The sequence below is a fragment of the Anastrepha obliqua genome, chromosome 3 (genome assembly GCF_027943255.1).
Source record: "Anastrepha obliqua isolate idAnaObli1 chromosome 3, idAnaObli1_1.0, whole genome shotgun sequence".
Lineage (NCBI taxonomy): Eukaryota > Metazoa > Arthropoda > Insecta > Diptera > Tephritidae > Anastrepha > Anastrepha obliqua.
Window position 1 is genome coordinate 87,987,688 of NC_072894.1, and position 23,024 is coordinate 88,010,711.

General features: G+C 36.1%; 1 protein-coding gene across 4 annotated transcripts in view; it reads right to left on the minus strand.

Annotated features, from left to right (window-relative positions):
- The window catches only part of LOC129240593 (cell adhesion molecule Dscam2), a 172,515-nt gene that overhangs the window by 113,106 nt on the left and 36,385 nt on the right, over window positions 1–23,024 (minus strand). For all 4 annotated transcript variants that reach the window (XM_054876497.1, XM_054876498.1, XM_054876496.1 and 1 more), the window contains exon 2: window positions 7,176–7,711. In XM_054876497.1, coding sequence (XP_054732472.1) covers window positions 7,176–7,227 — 52 coding nt within the window. In that variant the 5' untranslated portion in view covers window positions 7,228–7,711. The remainder of the gene's footprint in view (window positions 1–7,175; window positions 7,712–23,024) is intronic.

Below are 23,024 nucleotides of genomic sequence, written 5' to 3' on the forward strand. Positions count from 1 at the left end.
GGAATCACTCTGGTCGACGCTGCTGCAAGAAATGCCGCCAAATCTTCTGGTCTAACTCTTAATAATCTTCACAAAGTGGATTTGAACAACGGCGTCAAGAATACAAGAAGCAACCTCGATCGATTGGGCTTCACGAGGCCACATTTACTACACCTTAAATCCAAAGAGACTGACTCCAACTTACCCTGCAAGCGTATCCTCTAACATTCTGAGGCCTTACATCCATCTAAGACCTGGCCAAACAATATTCTCTCACTGTCACCTCTTTACTCGAAGGAGCCCATATTGCTGTCCATTGCGCGGCGGAACACAGTCGACCACTTGTTATCTCTATTTACCATACGAACACAACGGAATTATTGTATCACAAGGAAGTCCGAAAGCCTCGTAGCTAATGTTGCATTTTTTAATTTTTTTTCTGTAATTAATTGCTGTATAAATTGTTATAAATAAATAAAATAAATAAAAAAAAATCGTATATAATAGGCAATTTTCAGAATAGAAGCAATAAAAAATTCTGGGTACCATGTCTAGAATGGACGTATTTATTTTGGCCTGGCAAGCTTTCCACAAGAATAATAAAAAGAAGTAAATAGCGTGCCATCGAGGGCGTAGACTGAAAGTTCATTGCAATCTTTACTGATGACTCTAAGCTAATGGAAAGCTCTGGAGGACAATTTAGTCTTACATTTTCATAAAATGGTATCGAATTAATGAAGAGGGTACTAGTTCCCTGAGAGTTTTTTTCCTACAGGGTCAGATTTTTGTACGATGTATTTGTGCAAAAACATTCATCTATTCATTTATATGTGTGTAGCTGACTTCGTCTGAACTGGCTGCTTTTGTTGCCATGCAAAAAGAAAGAGGAAGCAAAGTTATTTACATCATTAACAGCGGCGGAACAGCAACCCTCGCAAACTCAATATGATTCGTGTAACAATCTTCTTTCATCGCCCTCAGCTATGCTATAACGCCACAACATCTTTATCAGGACAACACATCATTATCAGAGCCGACAACATTATTATTTTGCATGCTGTAAAAGGGTGCCCATGCAATACTGCATTCTGACATTAGAGGTTATTCGCATTTCGAGGGCGTGTTGTTGAACCTAGCTACTATTATCGACCGATGGCTTTGATGGCATTCTTGCTGCATCTCAGATATACTGAAATGTTCAAATGTTTGTATCATACACATAAATATTATACATATATTTATAAGTATGGACATACATTAGTCCCTTCCACGATTACGTTAGGTATCGTACTATTACGCTACTAACAGTTCAATGCGAAATAGCATCTTCTTTGCGTATTTAACAGAATGAGCTATTTTAAATGACGCCAGCACAGAAAATAAACAAACACCTTTGTGTTCAAGTTACTTGTTTGTTAATATTCAGGGAATATTGTTGATAATAAAAATTAAAAGCACGAATAATAATAACGGCTATACGTTCGCTAATGTTTCGTCTGCTATTCGTTTGTTTTATTTCTGTGGTGACATCACGGCATATTCCGTCATTCTCATTTGACATCTCTGGTCGCAAACGAAGCAAATAATAATGGATTTATTGATTTTGATATTGATTGTTTTAAAATCAGGTTTTGGTAATTAAATTCTCCAAGCCGGCGAAAATTTTCTTTTACACTTCACAATTCTCTAAATTGCATGCTTTGATATTGTAATTAAAGTGTGCATTACAGAGCAAAAATAATTTTAAATATGTTTAAAAATTCTGTTTCTTGAATAATACTAGTTTCAAGTTTTTTTTTACTTTCGTTTCACAAAGGGAGTAATGTGCAACTCGAATATTTATCTTGAGACATGATGTATATCACTTCTGGTTCCCTGCACTGGTACACAGATGGATCGAAGCCCTCAGAAGTAATAGGCGCTAGAATTTCCGGCCCCAGAACCAAACTGCCTGTGCCGATGGGTAGTTTTCCAAGCATCTTCCAAGCGGAGATGTATGCCATCTGCCTATGTGCAGAGATAAACTTAGACAGGAATGTCCGGAATGAGCGAATTTCCATTCTGAGTGATAGTCAGGCGGCACTCCTGACTCTATTGTCCTGTGAGATGAAATGCTCACTGGTACTTGAGTGTATCGAGAAACTTAATATACTATGAATGAACAATTGCATCCGGCTAATTTGGATCCCAAGACAGAGGAGTATACCTGGGATCGAAGTAGCGGACACATTGGCGAGAGAGGCTGCACCCTCGCCTTTAATAGAACCCGAGCCCTTCCTTGCCATGGGAGAACACACTATCGAGGAGAAGTTCAGAAGTGAAGAGCTAGGGCTAAGGGAGGTTTGCTGGCACCAAACTAAAGGGCTACGCCAGGCGAAATCCTTACTGGGAGGGTATAAACAAAAGAGGTTTAAAAAACTCATAACCCTCCCCAAGGATAATCTGAAAATGCTTACGGGCATCCTCACAGGCCACCTGTAGACTGCGAAGTCATCTGCACATGATCGGGATTTGATCTACCGACTCTTGCGGACTACTGCGACCAATCCCAGGAGACTCCTATACACCTTCTTCTAGAATGCAGCGCTATAGCGCGGAGAAGGTTTTGACATCTTGGCCAGCTGCAGCCAGAGGAAAGGCACAAACGCTTAATCCAACCCAGCTCTATCCTGAACTTAATAAAGGAACTGGGCTTGGATGAGGTACTGTGATGAGTATAGGGCATAAAAGACCATGAGGTCGAAGTGCAAACCTCATTCATGCATCTAATCTAATATAATATCAACTCTTACTGTCAATCGCCCAACTTGAATCCTTCTAGCGGTAAAACTTTTGCAAGGAAAGGAAACAAAAGAAGTGGGTAATATCGCTCTCCTAGAGGGCACTGGTCCTAAGACTGACAATCTTCATAAGTATTAATATAAGCAATTAATGTAAAAATAAAAACAAATATTTTAATGGATAATTTTTTGTTTCGTATTCTTGTCAGATGTTAAGGAGACTTTCCTTGCATTCAATTCAGTTATTTCAATTGAAAGCAAGGCACAGGCATTTGGATGGGCATTTTAAAAATATACTTTAAAACTGTCCACTGAGGGCTATTTTATATCCAATCCCTTCGTTGGTTATGCTCGATGTTAGTGAGTTTTATCAGTGATATGTGTAATTAATGGCGAATAAATTAGTCTTCCTATATATTTTTGTGTTGCAAAAAGTTGGGTACGAGTTATTAATTTGCCCACCAAGGAGTTATTTAGTAGCCCATAAGACAGTTGGGTACCAAATTCTCCATTACAACATTCTTTTGGGCATAAGTGTCGGTGCACTGCTCACCTCGGAAAAAAAACCGAATAGTGGGTGTGATTCGCCTTTTTGGACTGATTTTAAAAGTATATAACATTTATTGTGCAAATTAATAATAAGGGTAGTAGAGAAGAGGAAATGTGGAAATTTCAATCTCTTAAAATACTTATACATGATAAAATACTGAACCGATTTTAACGAAATCAGTATCATTCTATTGTACTGTATTGTATTTTGGGGTACCATAAAATGCAGCGTTCAATTTCAATGTTACATTTTATTGTAGCATTAAAAAGCATAAATTAATATAGTATTTTACTAAGAAATTTGCAAACAGAGGCCGTAATGTCAGCACAAAAACAAGACAAACGAAAAGAAGAGGAAGAATGATCGGAAGCAAATGGAACTCAAAGAAAAACTGCATTTAGAGAATTTATTACCATTCGAACATTATATTGTAGCACGTACCACTTCATTTTTATCATTTTGTATAGTTTAAAAATGACAATATTCACTCATTGATTCACAAGCAAGTAACCTTGCATACATACTGTGGTGACGTCACTCTGTCGGATTCGCTCATAACAAAGTAACGGTTTGCGGATAGCCCACCCGTTTTATTTTCTACATCAGGAATTTTTGCAAACGCCCATATTGATGCGGTCGGTAGAGTGGAACCTCCCAATCGCGACGAGTTGTAGAGGCGTGCAATGATATGTTTTGTTGTATGCATGATGGAATGTTATCTATGGATGCAATTATAAAAAGTGATGTAAATTGGCAGCTTCTCACTCTCGGTGTTGCTTCTTTGTCAATCCGGGTAAGTAAAGGGTGATAAAGGGTACGTAAATAAGCAGAATTGTCGATTTTGGAGTGAAGATCAGTCTGAAGAATTGCAAGAGCTACCAATGTATCCAGAAAAGGTCACAGTTTGGTGCGGTTTATGGGCTGGAGGTATCATTCGTACTTCTTCAAAGATGCTGCGAATCGTAACGTAACTGTGAATGGTGAGCGCTACCGTGAAATGATATCCAACTTCTTTTTGCCCAAAATACAAGAGCTTGATTTGCATGACATGTGGTTTCAGCAAGACGATGCCACATGCCACACAGCACGCGTAACAATGGACTTGTTGAGAGGCGAGTTCGGTGAACATTTTATTTCACGTTCGGGACCTGTCAATTGGCCACCCAGATCGTGCGATATAACGCCTCTAGATTATTTTTTGTGAAGCTATGTTAAAGCTCATGTCTATTCAGACAAGCCTGCTTCAATTAACGCATTGAAAGACAACATTAAAGCATTTATGTATGTATATGTGAGATACCAGCCGAAACATTGGAAAGAGTATTGGACTAAGCGGATGGACCATTTGAAGCGCGGTCGCGGTCAACATTTGCATGAAATAATCTTCAAACATTAAATTATATGGACTGTACTATCGATTTAAATAAAAATTGTATGCATTTTTCTGAATTTAACGTGTGCTCTTAAAACATCACCCTTTAGTTTATCAAAAATATTGAAATAGCAGCAAAAATGTAACTTTTTGAAACAAATGTATATGCATGTTAAGCCTCGCTGCTTAATTATTGCTGCTGTCTTGTTACTCTTATTCGCCGACATTTGCTTTTCTGATTGCGTGAATTTGAGTAAGTATTACAGTCTGTCTAATAGAAGCGTGACCGCCACAACTTGAAAACTATTTGACCAAATCAATTCCAACTACTGCATTGTATGGACTTATAACATTTATTATTCGCAATATACGTATTCAATAAAATGTATAGTCATCACCATTAACTAAAATGGCCTCACATTTTGGAGTCATACTTTGCGTTAATTTCTGTTTCCACTCTACACATCTTCGGATTCAATGCCTGGGATCGTTGTCTTCTTGTAAAATTCAAGGTTAGCTAGTCTGCCAAACATCTACGCAGCTGACGGTAATAATACTTTTTAATAAATTTTATTCATCAAAACTGCGCTCAAATTGCCGGTAAACATAAATAAATGTTCAAGCGTAACTGGAGAGCTTAACGGTTCGATGAAGTTGTCGATAATCAGCAGTACACCAGGACCGGCATATGCAACTATCCGTGAATATTAACTTTGTCCAATTCCGTTCTGAATTTGCCTTAGTCCATGAGAGTATTAATATTTCAAAGTGTAATAATGAGAGTATTGGTTTTTTCAGTGCTAGCTTTCCGTTTGCTACTTCATTACATTTTGTTCGTGATGGGAGAACTCTTATTCTAGTGAAAGTGCTATCAAAATGTGTACTTTTCATAACGTACGTCGGGGATGCCACATTGGAAGAAACATTAGTTGGGTATTTTTTAAACAAAAAATGTAACGGGTTACCGATGTTCGCATTGTTTCAGGTTAGTGCAGTACAAGAAAACAACTGTTTTTGCGATTGTGTAAATGGTTATACAATAGAAAAATTAAACAAAAATAAAGTGAATTTAACAAAAATGAATTCGACAAAAAGTACAAGTATATTATTTTTTGAGTATAATGGCTTAGAAGGCGTGGATATCAACACTTATCTCATGTGAATTAATAAATATTTGAATAATTAAGGCGACAACCCAATCTATTGTTTGTAATAGAAATACTCGTACATATATCGCTGGGTTGAAATGTTTACACAGATAATGAAAAAATTCCCAATTCATTCTAAAATGCATATGAAACTACTTGTCTTATGAATTCTAATTTCTAATTATTATTAGAGCGTCTTCCAAAAACGATTCATATGAATCGGAATCTCTGGTCTAACTAGACAACAAGTCATCCTCAACTTCTTCGGGTATATATTCGTAGCGTTTTTACCGAAGACTTTTATTTAAACAAAAAACAATAACTCTGGTCTATGGACTTACTTGCTCCCACGCTTTTGGAGTGAAATAAACAACATATAACAAATTTATTTATTTTGATAACTCCAAGGCAGAGTTTTTAAGCTGTCCGCTTATAAGAGAACTAAAATATATTTGGTGAGGGGAAAAAGTGTCCGCGTCCTGTTATGGGAGGAATGTCCGCTCAAAAAAAAACTTTAAAAAATCTCTAAGGATTTTCGCGGTACTGAAGTAGTACATACCTAAGTGGAAATTCAGACAATGTTTTGAACGAGGTTTATATTTTATGAGCACAGAACTGGAAAAATCCGGAATCAGAAAATTTCTAATGGGAAAACAAATGTAAGCAAAATCGCTATTGTTTTAATTTTTAACAAATTTTGATAATGGAATATTTAAGTAAAGTATTAGCTGTGTATCTACAACAGAGTTACAAAAGAGTAACAGAGTTGCAGTTTTGCAGCAAGTATTGAGTAGAACTAACAAGCCCAGTTTTTCCCAAAAACCATCTACCATTCAGAGAACGCATAAAACTGTAAATTACTGCATTTGTGGAATAAAATTAAGACGTACACTCGAAATTATAAAAAAGTTCTGGTATATATCTGTTTCCAGCGAACCTAAAATATAGTATAAAGACTCAGCGGATTGGACAAAAAACATTACGATGAAAGCTCTTGGAATTTCATACCCGTACAAAGGTATTAACTTCAGTTAAAGTAAACAAAAAGTGCAAATTCCGAATAAAAAATAAATTAAGTAACAGAAAATGTGTTATGTCACAGAGGAACTAGAAATCCAGCAGGAAATTAATTTTAGTTTTCCAGAACTATACTCGTACAATGTATTAGTGCTATGCTAAAATTAAATTTAAGTGATTAAGTTGGTTGGTTTTCATTATGTTTTATTGTGAAAAATCCGCTAATATTGGCATTTCGTATAAAATTTTGACGTCAAAAAATACAATAAAAATTAGGCATTTATTGTGCGACTGTTGAAAAAATGCCACCTTCTGGAAATTTAACTAACCTTTAATAACGTACACCATCAAAATGGTCTTAAAAAGGCAATGCAACCCCATTTTTTACAATGAAGTAGGCTTTCCATTACATCTTTTATACATCATTTGTGATATTTCTTTTGGTGAGTGAATTAATTCTGTTTTTTTATTTGTTGGGTAAATATCAAGTCTTTGTTTGAGTTCACTGATTTTTTATACTTTTGCTGATGCGCAATTCTTCACGTGTAAAAGGCGGTGTCAAATTTGCAGCTCGGATTTGGATTTGGATCCTCCTTTAGCGAAAATTATTAAACCTTAAATTTTCGAAACTCAAAATTTCAGCTGTCACACGACCTCTGGGTGTATGTATATTTAAGTGCATAATTACATTAAAACTTGTATTTCATTTTATTAATTTTGACTTTACTCCAAAGTTGTACTTGTCGTAAGGACTTTTTAATATCCCGAAATAAGATTTATTAATATCGACATCTTTGTTTCAACACAAATCTGTTCAATTATGTGTAAATACGTCTTGGTGTATTTTTCTTAATGGCTCCACAATCTGTAATGCAAAAAAAGATATAGACAATAATCAGTGTTCAGTTTTATACAAATAAATAAGCGGGTATAAATATGTTAATTTGATGGTATCAATATAATAAATGATGTAAAATAATCATGGTTTTTTCTACAATTTGTGTTTTTCATTAAAATCGTTCGAACTTTGAAACTACCTAACTAAAACAAAATGTTTAAGAAAAATAATCGTCCCATTTTTTATTTCCTCATATGTACGACTATGTGCTTGTAATCAGCCTTATCATGAGTTTCACTTTCGTACGAAATATTTCACTTTCCAATTTTCACTTAAATGAGTGGAACCTGGAATTTTTCACTGTCGAATATAAATTCCCAACACAAATTTCGAATGAAAACAGTGGCCATTTTCAATGTATTTTTTGAATTTATTTAATTAATAAGAATCTAGAAATGAATTATGTATTTCTTACAGACTATAAAAACAGATTTAATCAAATATGTTTTATTTTAACAATGCCATTAAAAATAATTCAAACTTATATTATAATTAAATTATTTCGCTTTAAGTAGAAATTTTCATTTCATACTGATTACGAAGAAAGAATATAAGAGTATATAATACTCATTTAGTAATATAGTATTTTGTGAAAGAAAAATCAAAGTTGATGGAATTTGAAAGTGAATTAAAATTTTCCAAAGTTCTAGAAATCGGGGGATTGAAAGCATAATTAGTTCTCGCCATCACCAACCAGAAAAATAATGATTTCGTAAGCTTCTCTGAAAAATATTGAAATTAATTTCCTCGATTAACGATAGAGAGCCAAACGCCTGATTTATGGAAACGAAACCGAAGTTGAGAGAGAGAATTGCGATTTTAGGTTAATAAACAAGCACCGACCTTTTGGACCAAGATACGTTCAAGCCCACCAATATACAATGCATAATATGGACCTCCAATAAAGACGCCGTAGACGAATGGGTTGGTGCGTGACTACCTTCGAAACTCCGTACATGAGATACAAAATGATAGAAAAAGCTTTTTCTACAGGTCACCCCTCGGCAGGCAATGGCAAATCTCCGAGTGTATTTCTGCGACCTCATAAATACTATCTGCCGTTCCATTTGTGGAAAAGCATCAAGACGCACACCACAAATTGGTGGACGAGCTCGTCTAAACACCAGATAAAGGGTAAGAGCGCCAGCTATATATGTATGGGGAATATACAGGGTAGTTCATTCCTAACATAAAGATGATTGTGCAAGGCCAACTTCAAGATTTTCACCAACACTCTTTTGGTATCCACCTTCCACGAAAAGCCTCAATGAAGCGCTAAGTTCAGCGATTGGCTGAATAGCAAATTATTGTATTGAGTGTAGTAATAATCGGTTAACCCCTCTAACAAGTATTTAAAAGCTTCATTGTTTCACCTGTGATATTGTACAAGCCTGAAAATTTTCCATTTGTTTAGTAGATACACAAGCAATAAATGCATACAAATTTTCACGTAGCTCCAGGAAATTGTAATTGTCTCTCAGCTGTCTGCCAGCCTAATCTTTTAAATTTGGTTCTCCCTCAAACAAATCTTTATTGCAATTGAAAGCATTTTAAATTTTGTCAATAAATAATTTTCAACTTTTCATGTAGGGCTATCAAAGTTGATATTCTTATGTGTGAAAAATTCGCAGTGGAATTTATTTTGGTCACTTAAATGACCAAACTCCCTGCGATTTTTTTCTTCGATTCTTTGTACGATACAAGTACATATAATTTCAGGCAAGGGCTGTCGCGGCTCCGCTGTAGGTGGCACATTCAAGTTGGCTATTTTCGGATAACATTTTCCCATAAATGGGGTTAATTTTAAAATATCGAGTTAAGTTATACCGCTGGACGGAAATCCACTCTAAACAGTGATTTTTTTGGAGTGTTGAGGAATCTGATAAATCACCGAGCCGAAAGTGGTTTTAAATTCGGCGAAAAGATGGTGTTGTGTCGGTTTTCCTTTCATGAGTATTTTCTAAGATTACATTTTTTTTCGTAAGTAAGGATTACGATTACAAAATACTGCTCCTTAAGTTACTTTTGAATTGAAAAAACTGTATAACAGAAAGACGACTGTATCACCACTTTCGTTTTTATGAAGCAAGAAAATGATCACAATGGTATTGTGGAACGACTTTTTTTCAATAACTGACACGCATAGTGACTCAATTAATGTAACGAAAAGAGACCGAACATGTACTAGCGCGTGTATCAGATTGGAGCTAGTGGATTTCTTGCAGAGGCGGTATAAATTCCGCCATAGTAACTACCTTCTTCTTCTTCTTAATTGGCGCTATAACCGCTTACGCGATTTTGGCCGAGTTTAACAAAGCGCGCCAGTCGTTTCTTTCTCGTGCTAACCGGCGCCAATTGGACACACCAAGTGAAGCCAAGTCCTTCTCCACCTGATCTTTCCAACGCAGAGGAGGCCTTCCTCTTCCTCTACTACCACCAGCTGGTACCGCATCGAATACTTTCAGTGCCGGAGCGTTTGTATCCATTCGGACGACATGACCCAGCCAACGTAGCCGCTGGATCTTTATTCGCTGTGCTATGTCTATGTCGTCGTAAAGCTCATACAGCTCATCGTTCCATCGTCTGCGATATTCGCCGTTGCCAACGTGCAAAGGTCCAAAAATCTTGCGCAGAATCTTTCTCTCAAACACTCCAAGCGTCGCTTCATCGGATGTTGTCATCGTCCAAGCTTCTGCGCCATACGTAAGGACGGGCATGATGAGAGTCTTGTAGAGTGTTAGTTTTGTTCGACGAGAGAGGACTTTACTGCTCAGTTGCCTACTTAGTCCAAAGTAGCACTTGTTGGCAAGAGAGATTCTACGTTGGATTTCAAGGCTGACATTGTTATCGGTGTTAATGCTGGTTCCTAAATAGACGAAGTCTTTTACAACCTCGAAATTATAACTGTCTACAGTGACGTGGGTGCCGATACGCGAGTGCGCCGACTGTTTGTTTGAAGACAGGAGGTACTTCGTTTTGTCCTCGTTCACCACCAAACCCATTCGCTTTGCCTCTTTATCCAGTTTGGAGAAGGCAGAACTAACAGCGCGGTTGTTAAGGCCGATGATGTCAATATCATCGGCATACGCCAACAATTGTACGCTCTTATAAAAAATTGTGCCTGAGCGATTAAGTTCTGCGGCTCGTACGATGCTCTCCAACATCAGGTTAAAGAAGTCACACGACAGCGAGTCACCCTGTCTGAAACCTCGTTTGGTATCAAACGGCTCGGAGAGGTCCTTCCCAATTCTGACGGCGCTGCTGGTGTTGAGCAACGTCATCCTACATAGCCGTATTAGTTTTGCGGGGATACCAAATTCAGACATCGCGGCATACAGGTAACTCCTTTCCGTACTGTCGAATGCAGCTTTGAAGTCGACGAAAAGATGGTGCGTGTCGATTCTTCTTTCATGGGTCTTTTCCAAGATTTGGCGTATTGTGAATATTTGGTCGATGGTAGACTTTCCAGGTCTGAAGCCACACTGATAAGGTCCAATCAGTTGGTTGACGGTGGGCTTCAGCCTTTCACACAATACGCTCGCTAGAACCTTATAGGCGATATTTAGAAGACTAATCCCGCGGTAATTGGCACAAATTGCAGGATCACGCTTCTTATGGATTGGGCAGAGCACACTTAAATTCCAATCGGCAGGCATGCTTTCATCCGACCATATTTTGCATAGGAGCTGATGCATGCACCTTACCAGCTCCTCGCCGCCATGTTTGAATAGCTCAGCCGGCAGTCCGTCGGCGCCCGCGGCTTTGTTGTTCTTTAGCCGCGTTATCGCTATTCTCACCTCGTCATGATCGGGTAGCGGAACGACAATTCCGTCGTCAACGATTGGGGTATCGGGATCTTCACTTTCTCGGTGACATGCGCAGCTGTCACTGTTTAATAGGTTCGAGAAGTGTTCCCTCCATAATCTAAGATTGCTCTGTACGTCAGTCACCAGTTCGCCGTCTTTGTTCTTACAGGAAAACGCCCCGGTCTTGAAACCTTCTGTAAGCCGCCGAACTTTCTGGTAGAATTTTCGGGCGTTGTTCCTGTTGGCCAGCATCTCAAGCTCTTCGCACTCACGTATTTCGGCCTCTCGTTTCTTCTTTCGGATAATACGTCTCTCTTCCTTTTTCAGCTCTCTGTAGCGATCCCACATGGCTCGCGTTGCGCCCGATCGCAGCGTGGCTCTATAGGCGGCATCCTTTCTTTCTGCGGCAGCATGACATTCCACGAGGAAAGAAAGGTAACTACCTTAGCAACGTAAAAACGCCGAGCAACATAATCAGGTGATATCACTTATTTCTGCACTATCGCCTTTTCTCAAAATAATTTAAGCTTATGTGCCTACACACATATACTTATGCATACATATATGCAAAAGAAATGATATACACTTGTTGGGTGCTTTGAACTTTAACCTATATTTTTTCACAAGCGAGTCTGAGCAGCAAAATCCAGCGTGGCAAAGAATATGGTTCTGATGCTGTTGGCAAAAAAATGGCGCAGTGGGTGAAAATTTTTCTGCCTACTATAGGCATAGAAACTTTTAACACTTTCTACGTATGAGCCTGCTTACATACGTATGTACTACATACTCGTACAAATTTGCTTGCATATACGTGTATACAAGTATCTGGATATACATATGCTAAAGACTGCATCTTACGAGTATAGTTGCATTTAAATATTATTATTTCCAACACGGCAAACAAGGTATTTGCATATTTATGGTACATTATAAGGTAGGTTATTTCTGACATAATGTTATTGTAGAAATATAGCAATCAACGACGTTAATAATAGCATATTTTATAAGTATGTGGATATATGTGTGCAGATATGATAGGAACGAGTAATTATGCAATTACTATGTGGTGAAATAAATATTATATGTCTATGAGCAAATTGGAAGTTAGTGAGGAGATTTGTATTACTTGGGTTCGCGCTTAATAACGGGTGATTTTTTAGCTATTATCTTTTTAAACAGTTGGTTTAAACAGCTGACGTACGTTTCGTGTTTTGTTTCACTGTCAAACATCTTCAGTTTGGTCTACGAGTATAATTTAACCATGAATCGTCTTACAAACGAACAACGCTTGCAAATCATTGAACTTTATTATAAAAATGCGTGTTCTGTTAAGAAAGTTTATCGCGCTCTTCTTCCATTTTATGATCAGTTCAATCGAATAAGCAGAATTGTCGATTTTGGAGTGAAGATCAGCCAGAAGAATTGCAAGAGCTACCAATGTATCCAGAAAAGGTCACAGTTTGGTGCGGTTTTTGGGCTGGAGGTATCATTGGACCGTACTTCTTCAAAGATGCTGCGAATCGTAACGTATCTGTGAATGGTGAGCGCTACCGTGAAATGATATCCAACTTTTTCTTGCCCAAAATGCAACAGCTTGACTTGCATGGCATGTGGTTTCAGCAAGACGGTGCCATATGCCACACAGCACGCGTAACAATGGACTTGTTGAGAGGCGAGTTCGGTGAACATTTTATTTCACGTTCGGGACCTGTCAATTGCCACCCAGATCGTGCGATATAACGCCTTTAGATTATTTTTTGTGGGGCTATGTTAAAGCTCATGTCTATTCAGACAAGCATGCTTCAATTAACGTTGGAAGACAACATTAAAGCATTTATATGCGAGATACCGGCCGAAACATTGGAACGAGTATGCCAAAATTGGACTAAGCGGATGGACCATTTGAAGCGCAGTCGCGGTCAACATTAGCATGAAATAATCTTCAATATTAAATTATATGGAGTATACTATCGATTTAAATAAAAATTGCATGCATTTTTCTGAATTTTACGTGCGTTTTTTTGAGAAACTTTCCTATTGATCTTAAAAAATAACCCTTTATATTATTTTAATACAAATGTGTTAATTTCCAGCGAAAGTTAACATACATATGTATATCGGTTGCTTTTAAGAGCTTGATAGCTTTAAATAATAATACAAAAAAAATTATAATTTGGTAGATAACTTCATGACATTTAATTTTTGAATATAATATCTGGTCAAAAGAAATAAATGGAACTTCAGTTTGAAAACTTTTGCTTGGCATCGCCTGATATTTAAAGCGTTCGCAAATTTATACTAAATGAAAACAAAAACCAAGAAGTCGAATCAAGTTAAAATGAGACAAGCGCGTCGTGTTCGCGGGTGTTTAAAAAACACAGTGAAGTGAGAATGTTCCACAGGATCATATTGAAATAAAATAATATACGAATTGGAAAAGGAGAATTAGATGCTGCAGCAAAAATATAAATACTTGTGAAGCCGTGCAGTACTGGCAGCAGAATCTCAAACATGGCCAAAAAAATCGGTATAGAAAGCATCATCAAATCGGACTTAAGCTATAATAAAGCTAAAGATCTTATCCATGGGTTTGTAGACCAAGGGGACGCGAAAAAATGTACGGAAATTAATGTCTATTGTTTATGGTGAAAGAAATGTGTTCTAAATGAAAACACATATGTGTTTTCGTATTATATCTCCAGTGGAGGTTTAAATGCGAATACATTCGACATGACAAACATTTACGATGCGCCAAATATTGGCAAATAATTCTATACGAAACTATCTGACTATATTCCAACATTCACTATATTCGAATGGTCGTCAGAGTTTTCTTCAATCTTGAATTTGAAATTTTTGTCATCGTTGAAAAAAATTGGCATATAGGAGTGTCCAGTGCGTTCGTTTTATAGAACTTATGAATGAATTTGTTTTTGTTGTACTATACAATATTTTGCCAAGAATGGTAGAACAAAAATTGCGCTTTTCGAATTGGCTGCAATGTCATGTTCCGAGAAGCAAAAGGAAGGGAACTACTTGTTTTTGAAAAGGAAGAGTGAGCAAAAGCAATATACGATAAACTACCCAACACAAAAAAGTATACACTCACTTTCTTGTCACGGTGTCATCCGGTTAAAAATTAAAAAAAAAAATAATTTGCAGGTTTATATTAATTTGACACGCGGCTTTCGTTTTCATTAGTATGTTTAGTTTAAATCCTACAAATCACAATACTCCCAAGCCGGTGTCATTGAATTATCAAAAACGTGTAATTTCTTCTTCTTTTGTTTGTTTGTTTAGTATGATTAAGGTACCTGTCGTCACATTTGTCAAGATCGCGAAAAAAATAACTATTTTGAAAAGACACCAGTTGGGGGTTTGCCAGTTTTTGATGTGGAAACTGCCTTCGCCATGAATTAAACTTACATCCCTATCGAACTTAATTAATTCCTCCACTGTGTCTACACTGTCAAGCATATCATCAACATGGTGGTTGTCGACAATCCGTTCGAATGCCCTCAGATGCCGATTTCGGTAATCCTCTGCATTCAAGTTCTTACTACTGGGTGAGTATGGCCCAGGCATGCGCACTAAAATCAAAAATGTGTTTTAGTCATGTCACACTATGAGTTTGATGTTTTTAACACACTTTTATTAGGTCGGGTTGTATGTATGTATGTATGTATGTAACGGAATCTTTGAGCTTAATTTTCACTGGCTTCTAAACATCTGATCGACTTGAAATTTTGCACACCTATCAAGGACCGATGACAATGCAATAATTTGATAAAAGTTTTCCATTATCCTTATTGGGATTGCCAGGATTAATATTTTCTGTTTTTACCTGTGGGCAAAAAGTAAGGTGAATTTGAATCTTTGAATCTTTTTTTAACACACTTTTATTAGGTCTGGTTGTATGTATGTATGTATGTATGTATGTATGTATGGAACGGAATCTTTGAGCTTAATTTTCACTGGCTTCTAAACATCTGATCGACTTGAAATTTTGCACACCTATCAAGGACCGATGACAATGCAATAATTTGATAAAAGTTTTCCATTATCCTTATTGGGATTGCCAGGATTAATATTTTCTGTTTTTACCTGGGGGCAAAAAGTAAGGTGAATTTGAATCTTTGAATCTTTTTTTAACACACTTTTATTGGGTCGGGTTGTATGTATGTATGTATGTATGTATGTATGTAAGTATGTATGTATGTATGTATGTATGTATGTATGTATGTAACGGAATCTTTGAGCTTAATTTTCACTGGCTTCTAAAAATCTGATCGAGTTGGAATTTTGCACACCTATCAAGGACCGATGACAATGCAATCATTTGATAAAAGTTTTCCATTATCCTTATTAGGATTGCCAGGATTAATATTTTCTTTTTTTACCTGTGGGCAAAAAGTAAGGTGAATTTGGTTGTAAAATGAAAAATCTTTATTTATTCTTGTAAATCAATTTCATCCCCTTCAAAACAATCCCCTCTCGATGAAATACACTTATGCCAACGATTTTTCCAATCCCCGAAACATGCCAAATAGTCCATTTCCGGTATAGCCATCAGCACCTTCTTCGATTCAGCTTTTATCTCCTCAATCGACTCGAAACGCGTTCCCCGGAGTGGTCTGTTGAGTTTTAGGAATAGCCAGAAGTCACACGGAGCCAAATCAGGCGAATACGGTGGATGCGGAACGATATGCGTGGAATTTTTGGCGAAATGGTCACGAAGAACGAGTGCAGTGTGAGACGGTGCATTATCGTGATGCAAAAACCAAGAGTTGTTGGCCCATAATTCTGGTCTTTTTAGACGAATTGCTTCACGTAAACGACGCATAACGCTCAAATAATATTCCTTATTAACAGTTTAGCCAGGTGGAAGGAATTCATAGTTCACCACACCACGAAAATCGAAAAAAAAAACTGGCCAATGGAGTGGGGTAGCCGTTTCTCAGGCCCCCTCCAAGAAATAAGTTCTTCATCCCGATTACTTCTTTATCACGGCCGATAACTGCATAGCTTTAGACTCACAGTCGATAAGAAAGGAATTAAATATAACACGAATATATCGAGTCATTAATTCACTGACTGCAATGATAACAATAATATTCATTCATAATAAAAAATAGTTTAAAAAAAAAAACTAAAAAACACGCTTTTTTGCTAATCGAACTAAAAAGTAGAAAATAAAAAATAGTTTAAAAAAACTAAAAAACACGCTTTTATTGCCCATCGAACTAAAAAGTATAAAATAAATTTTAATGACAAAGAGGTCTATAATGAAGTAATAGCAAATCGAACGATCAGTCATAGTCAACTACCTCAGAACAAAATTATAACAAAAATTAAGATACAAATAGAGTAATTCAAATTAGAGTTAAAAGCGTGGGATGCATTTTGCTTCACTTTCATAACCCTCTGTACATAGGTAGTTGCCAATAGAATGATTGTAATATTTACTATATCAAGCATCCCACGCTTTTAACTCTAATTTGAATTACTCTATTTGTATCTTAATTTTTGTTATAATTTTGTTCTGAGGTAGTTGACTATGACTGATCGTTCGATTTGCTATTACTTCATTATAGGTCTCTTTGTCATTAAAATTTATTTTGTTGAAACCTGTCTTAATAAGCACTTTTCGTTATAGAATTGTTTGATCCAAACTTATTCGGTAATTTATTTACAGCAACTTTGATAAAATATTTATTTGTATTTCGCACATTCCACCAATTAGGGATGATAATCATGTAGAGCAGTGGTCGCCACACTTTCAATGTGTTGAGCTACTTTCAAGATTTTGAAATAAACAGCGAGCTACTTGCACAAGCCAACATAAATTAAATAATACACAGTTATATTCGACATACAATACATGTATTTATTTTACTAATATACGTTCTATATATAATAAACTTATGACTTATAGTGCTTATACTTATGCATAACTACATCCATGTTCACACATATCAATCGTAACAAAATTTTTTGCAGTCATAATGACAAATCACAAGCGACTTAAAAAAACAACAAAACAGTAATAGTAATATACATTATTATATAAATAAAATATGGGCAGATAAAAAGAGCATATTTAATGAGAAGGTTGACATTCTGACTCATCGATATTTTTTTTAATATTTGCAGTATAATTTGATACAGTCATTCGAATACAGTTATCCAAATGTATATCTGTAAGCCGATTGCGGTACTTATTTTTAATAAATTTCATATTGGAAAAAGAAAATTCACACAAATAAGTTGAACTGAATAACGCTTTCACTTTCAACGCAACACGACATAAAACTGAATACTTATCTTTACTTACTAAAGTCCATATACATTTTGTATTTGAACCTAAAGATTTTAAAGTCAAGTCACTTTGAAAAGCAATCAGTTCCATTTCTGTCACAGCAATGTCTTCGCCAAAGTTGTTCATAACACAAGATGCAAACTGTTGTATATCAATGTCCATGAAGGGTGAAACAACAATCACGTCTCTAAAGCAATTTTGCTGAAATCCTTGAAACGATTTTTGAAGTTTTCCTTCAAGTTAGAAACTATTTCCATATGATATTTACTGTCATAGGGCTCTAATAGATTTTTGAATATCTTTTCGGAAAGAATAGGAAAATGCTTAGTATCGCGGTTTTTTAGGTTTTGTTCCCAAAATTCAAGTTTTGTAATAAATGCATTTATATCAGAAATCATTTCCGCTAATTCTTTATCCCTGCCTTGAAGCTGCAAGTTAAGCTCATTTAATTTCTCTGTAATGTCCACAAGAAAACCAAAATCTCTGAGCCAAGTCGAATTTTCCAGTTCAGGAATCGGTTCATCGCGTTCTTTGAAAAATTTGAGTATAGCAGGCAGGACATCATTGAAACGTTTGAGCACTCGTCCTCTGCTTAACCATCGCACATCAGAGTGAAGAAGTAGCTCTCCGTATTGACAGTCAATTTCATCAGCCAAGGTTTTAAATAATCTTCTTTGTAACGCTTGAGCTCTAATCTTGTTCACAATTTTCACCACCAGTTTCATAACGTTGTTCAAGTTTAGAAAATTTCCACATAATGCTTGCTTATGTATAATACAGTGGTAACTAAGAAATTGTGGAAAACTTTCATCCTTATGACATAGCGCCACGAGCCCCTTATCACAACTGACCACCATAGCTGGAGCACCGTCAGTTGTCAGGCCTACCATTTTTGATATTGGAATTTTCTCAGAAGAGATGAGATTTTTTAAATGAGAAAACAGCTCTAGCCCAGTAGTATGTCCTTTGAGTGGAATAAACTTCAAAAGATCTTCTTTAATTGTAAAATCACTAAAAGCCATCCTGACAAATATGGCCATCTGTGAGGTGTCAACTACATCTGTTGATTCATCCAGTTGCAGTGAAAAATAAATACAGTTATCTAAGTCACTTCTTAACTGTAAAAAAATATCATTGCTCATTACTTCTATTCGCCTCATCACTGTATTAGCAGAAAGTTGCATAGATTTTATAGCAGACACTATTTCGTCTTTATTTCTAAAGTTGGCGAATAAAGAATCTGCAGCTTCCAAAAATGCTTGTTTTATGATTTCCCCGTCTTCATAAGGTTTTTTCTTTTGTGCAATTATCTGGGAAACACGATAAGATGCTTCAGTTGCAGCCTTATTTTTGTCGATTATTTTCAAAAATATTGACTGTTGTCCAATTAACTGGATTTTTAAATGTTTCAGTTTTTCTTTTCTGGTGGCAGAATTTAACGGGAATGCCTTCTCAAAATTCGAATGTACAGTTTTATGATGCCTCTCAATATTTCCTTTTTTAGGAACTGACACAGATGTATTACATAACAAACAAACACTCTTGCCTTTAACTTCTGTGAAGAAATATTGTTCTTCCCATTCTGAATGGAAATGGTATGTCTTCGCCTTCTTACTACTGCTTGCCATAATGTTTCAAACTCTAACCCAACCGCTGCACGCAGAACGTTGATAATGCCGTTCAGTATTAAGCTAAATACACACCAGGCAACCGTTGCAGCAACTCGGCCATGTTGAAGCAACCGTTGCCTCGTGTGTAGCTGTGTTGCCAAATGATTTTCGTGTTGCTGCAACCGTTGCCTGAAATATCAAATAAATTTGATTTTTGGGATAGGTTGCTGCAACCGTTGCTTCGTGTGTATCATTGTTTACTGCTTTTACTCGTTCAGTTCGTTGAACACAAGCAAAGAAGAAGGTTCGTGCGGAGTAAAATAAAGTGAAAAAGAAAAAAATGGCAATTGAAAATAATGAAAATTATGTTAATTTTATTAACGAATATAAAAATTTGAGAGAGCTGTGGGATATATATAAGTAGTGAAAAATATAAAAATAAAAATTTTAGAAAAAAAGCATACGAACAATTAAAAAATGAATACAATAAAATTGATAAAAATTTCAAGTCCGCAAAAGCGTTTCCTATTGCAAGATACCGCAAAATTATTGCCACTCTAATTTCTGCTGATATTGCCTCTCTCATTATGGTATCTTGTTTCGTTATTTTGGCCTTTACGAAGTCCAACAATTTTCTAAACAGGGCTTCGTCCATCCTCATGCAATTTTTATAGTCCGATGGCTCATTTTCCTTCAGTTCTTTCAGCAGCCTCTCGTTCGAAAATTCGATTTTTTTAAAAGCCAATTTTTGGACCAGATTTTTTTTCTCTTCTTTTGTTGTATCTCTTCTTCCTCATTTTCGTACAAAAGTTCGTCAATTATAATAAGAGAAGTAATTCTACACATTTTGTCGATCATTTAAAAAATTTAATTTTACGTATCTTCCGCTTGTACCTTTCCTGCACCACAGTTATACACAATACTGAGATTGAAGCAACGGTTGCGACGTGTTTCTTAAGCAAAGGCAACACGTTGCTGCAACCGTTGCTTCAACGGTTGCCTGGTGTGTATTTAGCTTTAAACTGAGCGCAATCATTGCGCCGCAATGTCGACGTGCATTGCGTATATATAAAGCCAAAAAATTCTCGAACACGCTAATCGGTTCCAGCTGATCCTAGAACGGAGACGCGACTTCGCGTCGTGTTTGTCGGCGCGAAATCGCTTACCGCAGTGTTGCCGCTGTTTATCTTTTTATTATGAAAATTTCTGAAATTTGCTAATACTGGTATGATTTTCAGACTTTTGGATTTTTTGCAACGTGAGCAGCGCGAGCTACCAGAATTGCCTTTGCGAGCTACCGGTAGCTCGCGATCAACGGGTTGGCGACCACTGATGTAGAGAATATTTTAAGTATCTAAAATATTTACACCAACAAATATGAATCATTCCCAATTTAACGAGAAACTAAGTTTTAATTTAAGTTAGGTAAGTGTTTTAAGCAGTTTGTCAATTTATATTTATCTTTAGAATATTTTAATTTCTCAATCGTACGCAGTCTTAGAGGCGCGATATTTGAGGTGCGAATTGTGATTATTTAAACACCAGAAGGAGGTTCGATTAGAGAGTAGGACCATAACCAGAAAAGTAAATTGGAATCAAAACCTAACTTTTCAAGCTTAAACAACAAAATATTATGCAAAATAGTATGAAAAGCTTTTGAGAAATCTGTATAGACAACATCTACATGGTGACCAGTTTTAAAATTTGAAAATTTATTATGTCTCGGAGTGGTTTGATATTTTTGATATTATTGGTGGATTCTCCCAATTTCATCATTTAAAACTGGTCACCAAGTAGATGTTGTCTATACAGATTTCTCAAAAGCTTTTCAAAATGAAATTTCATAATTCACGCCGGGTTTCTATCACGCAGTTTTAAGTAATTACATATATTCATCATAACATTTTTCTCTGTTGAGGAAATCATCACTTTTCTATGATCATAATTAAATTACTGTCACAAGTACACACGGAAAATGGAATTAAGAGGGAGGGAGTGTATTTAAGAAGAACGAAGTCACAAGAGCAATTAAATTGGGCACATATGTAAGTGTCTAGACTCAAATTCCCACGGCAGAAAGAGTTTTCAATGAATATAAATCAAGTTATAGTTTTTTGCCTATTATCATTCTTCTAAAAGTCTTTATTTGTTCCATCATTGTTTAGACTTAATTTGTTTTCATTAAAAAGATATTTTTGTTCAGAGGTTTATAAAAAATTTTTTTCGAACATTAGGAGGGTTTTATACAAAAAGCTCAAGCCCATTGTCGTAAGCGAAGAACCGTCATCGAAAAAGGCATACGTTTACCCCTTTATGATCGGCAACTTTCTGCGGTGCAAATTTAGCTTTTCGGAGCTATTTCTGCCTTAGTGATTGAAAGCAAACATTGGATATTAGAAAACACTGAATTTGTTGAAACCGATTTATTGTGTTTAATAGTATTATATGGTGTTATGTTTATATGACGTTATAAGTGTTGAAAATTCACTTTGTTGCCGGTTAATACTGCTATTGTTTCTATGACGCTTTACTGGCAACTCGAAATACCATCGAATCGGTGTCAACGTTTTGAACATACAGTGTACCAATGGTGAGCTGCTGCCGAAAATACACCTTTAGACAGCAATGCCATAAATTGTGCAGCGAGGCAAATCCCACTTCCCCAATCTATTAGGAGTCCCAAATTTCTTGCAGTTTTCCAGCGCATGGCACTTACGATAATAGATAACGCAGATAACTGTTCTGATATTGATTATGAAGACTTCAGTACAGATGATGCGAGTAAGCTCTTCGCTCCTTGAGCCGTAGACAATCGTTGAAACTATCGATATTGCAGGCAGCGAGGAGCTTTTTCATGGCAGAAATACACTGGAAGGTTTGCCTGCCGAGGTGCGACCGTTATTAGAAAAAACATTTTTGCTTTATTTTGGTGTTTCACGGAGATTCGAACCTACGTTCACTCCGAATGGTAATCACGAACCAACCCTTGCTTATGCTTACATTTAGTTCATTTATATGGCTTAATTAATTTCATAGTGGGGAATATCCCAAAATTAGTTTTTAATCACATATGTATATTGTACAAAAAAATGCAAATAATTGCAAATTTAATAGTCAAAAATGGGAAAAATTTGTATTTCTGCCGATAGCTCTTTTAGAAAATCTAAGAGGGAGAAACTTCCAAGGCAGTGCCGAATCTTTCATTCTGCTTTTATAACTTCACCATTATAACTAATTTCACTTTGATACCGACACACATACATATGCATATATATAATCGCATATCATCTCAAAATAGTATTCTATCGACAACAATGTTTATAGACATGTGTAAATTGCAGAGGATAATTTTGAGCTCATATTACCTTTATACAATACTCGTATGTTATGAAGCACAATTTAAAAGTGAATTGAATTAAATATATTTAATACCTCAAGTAATTTCAGTTTTACCTTTTAATAGGCAAACAACTTCGCAGTGCGATTTTTCAAAGTTCCAAAAACCACTATTGCTTAAAAATAACTGTACTTCGAATGTAAATTAC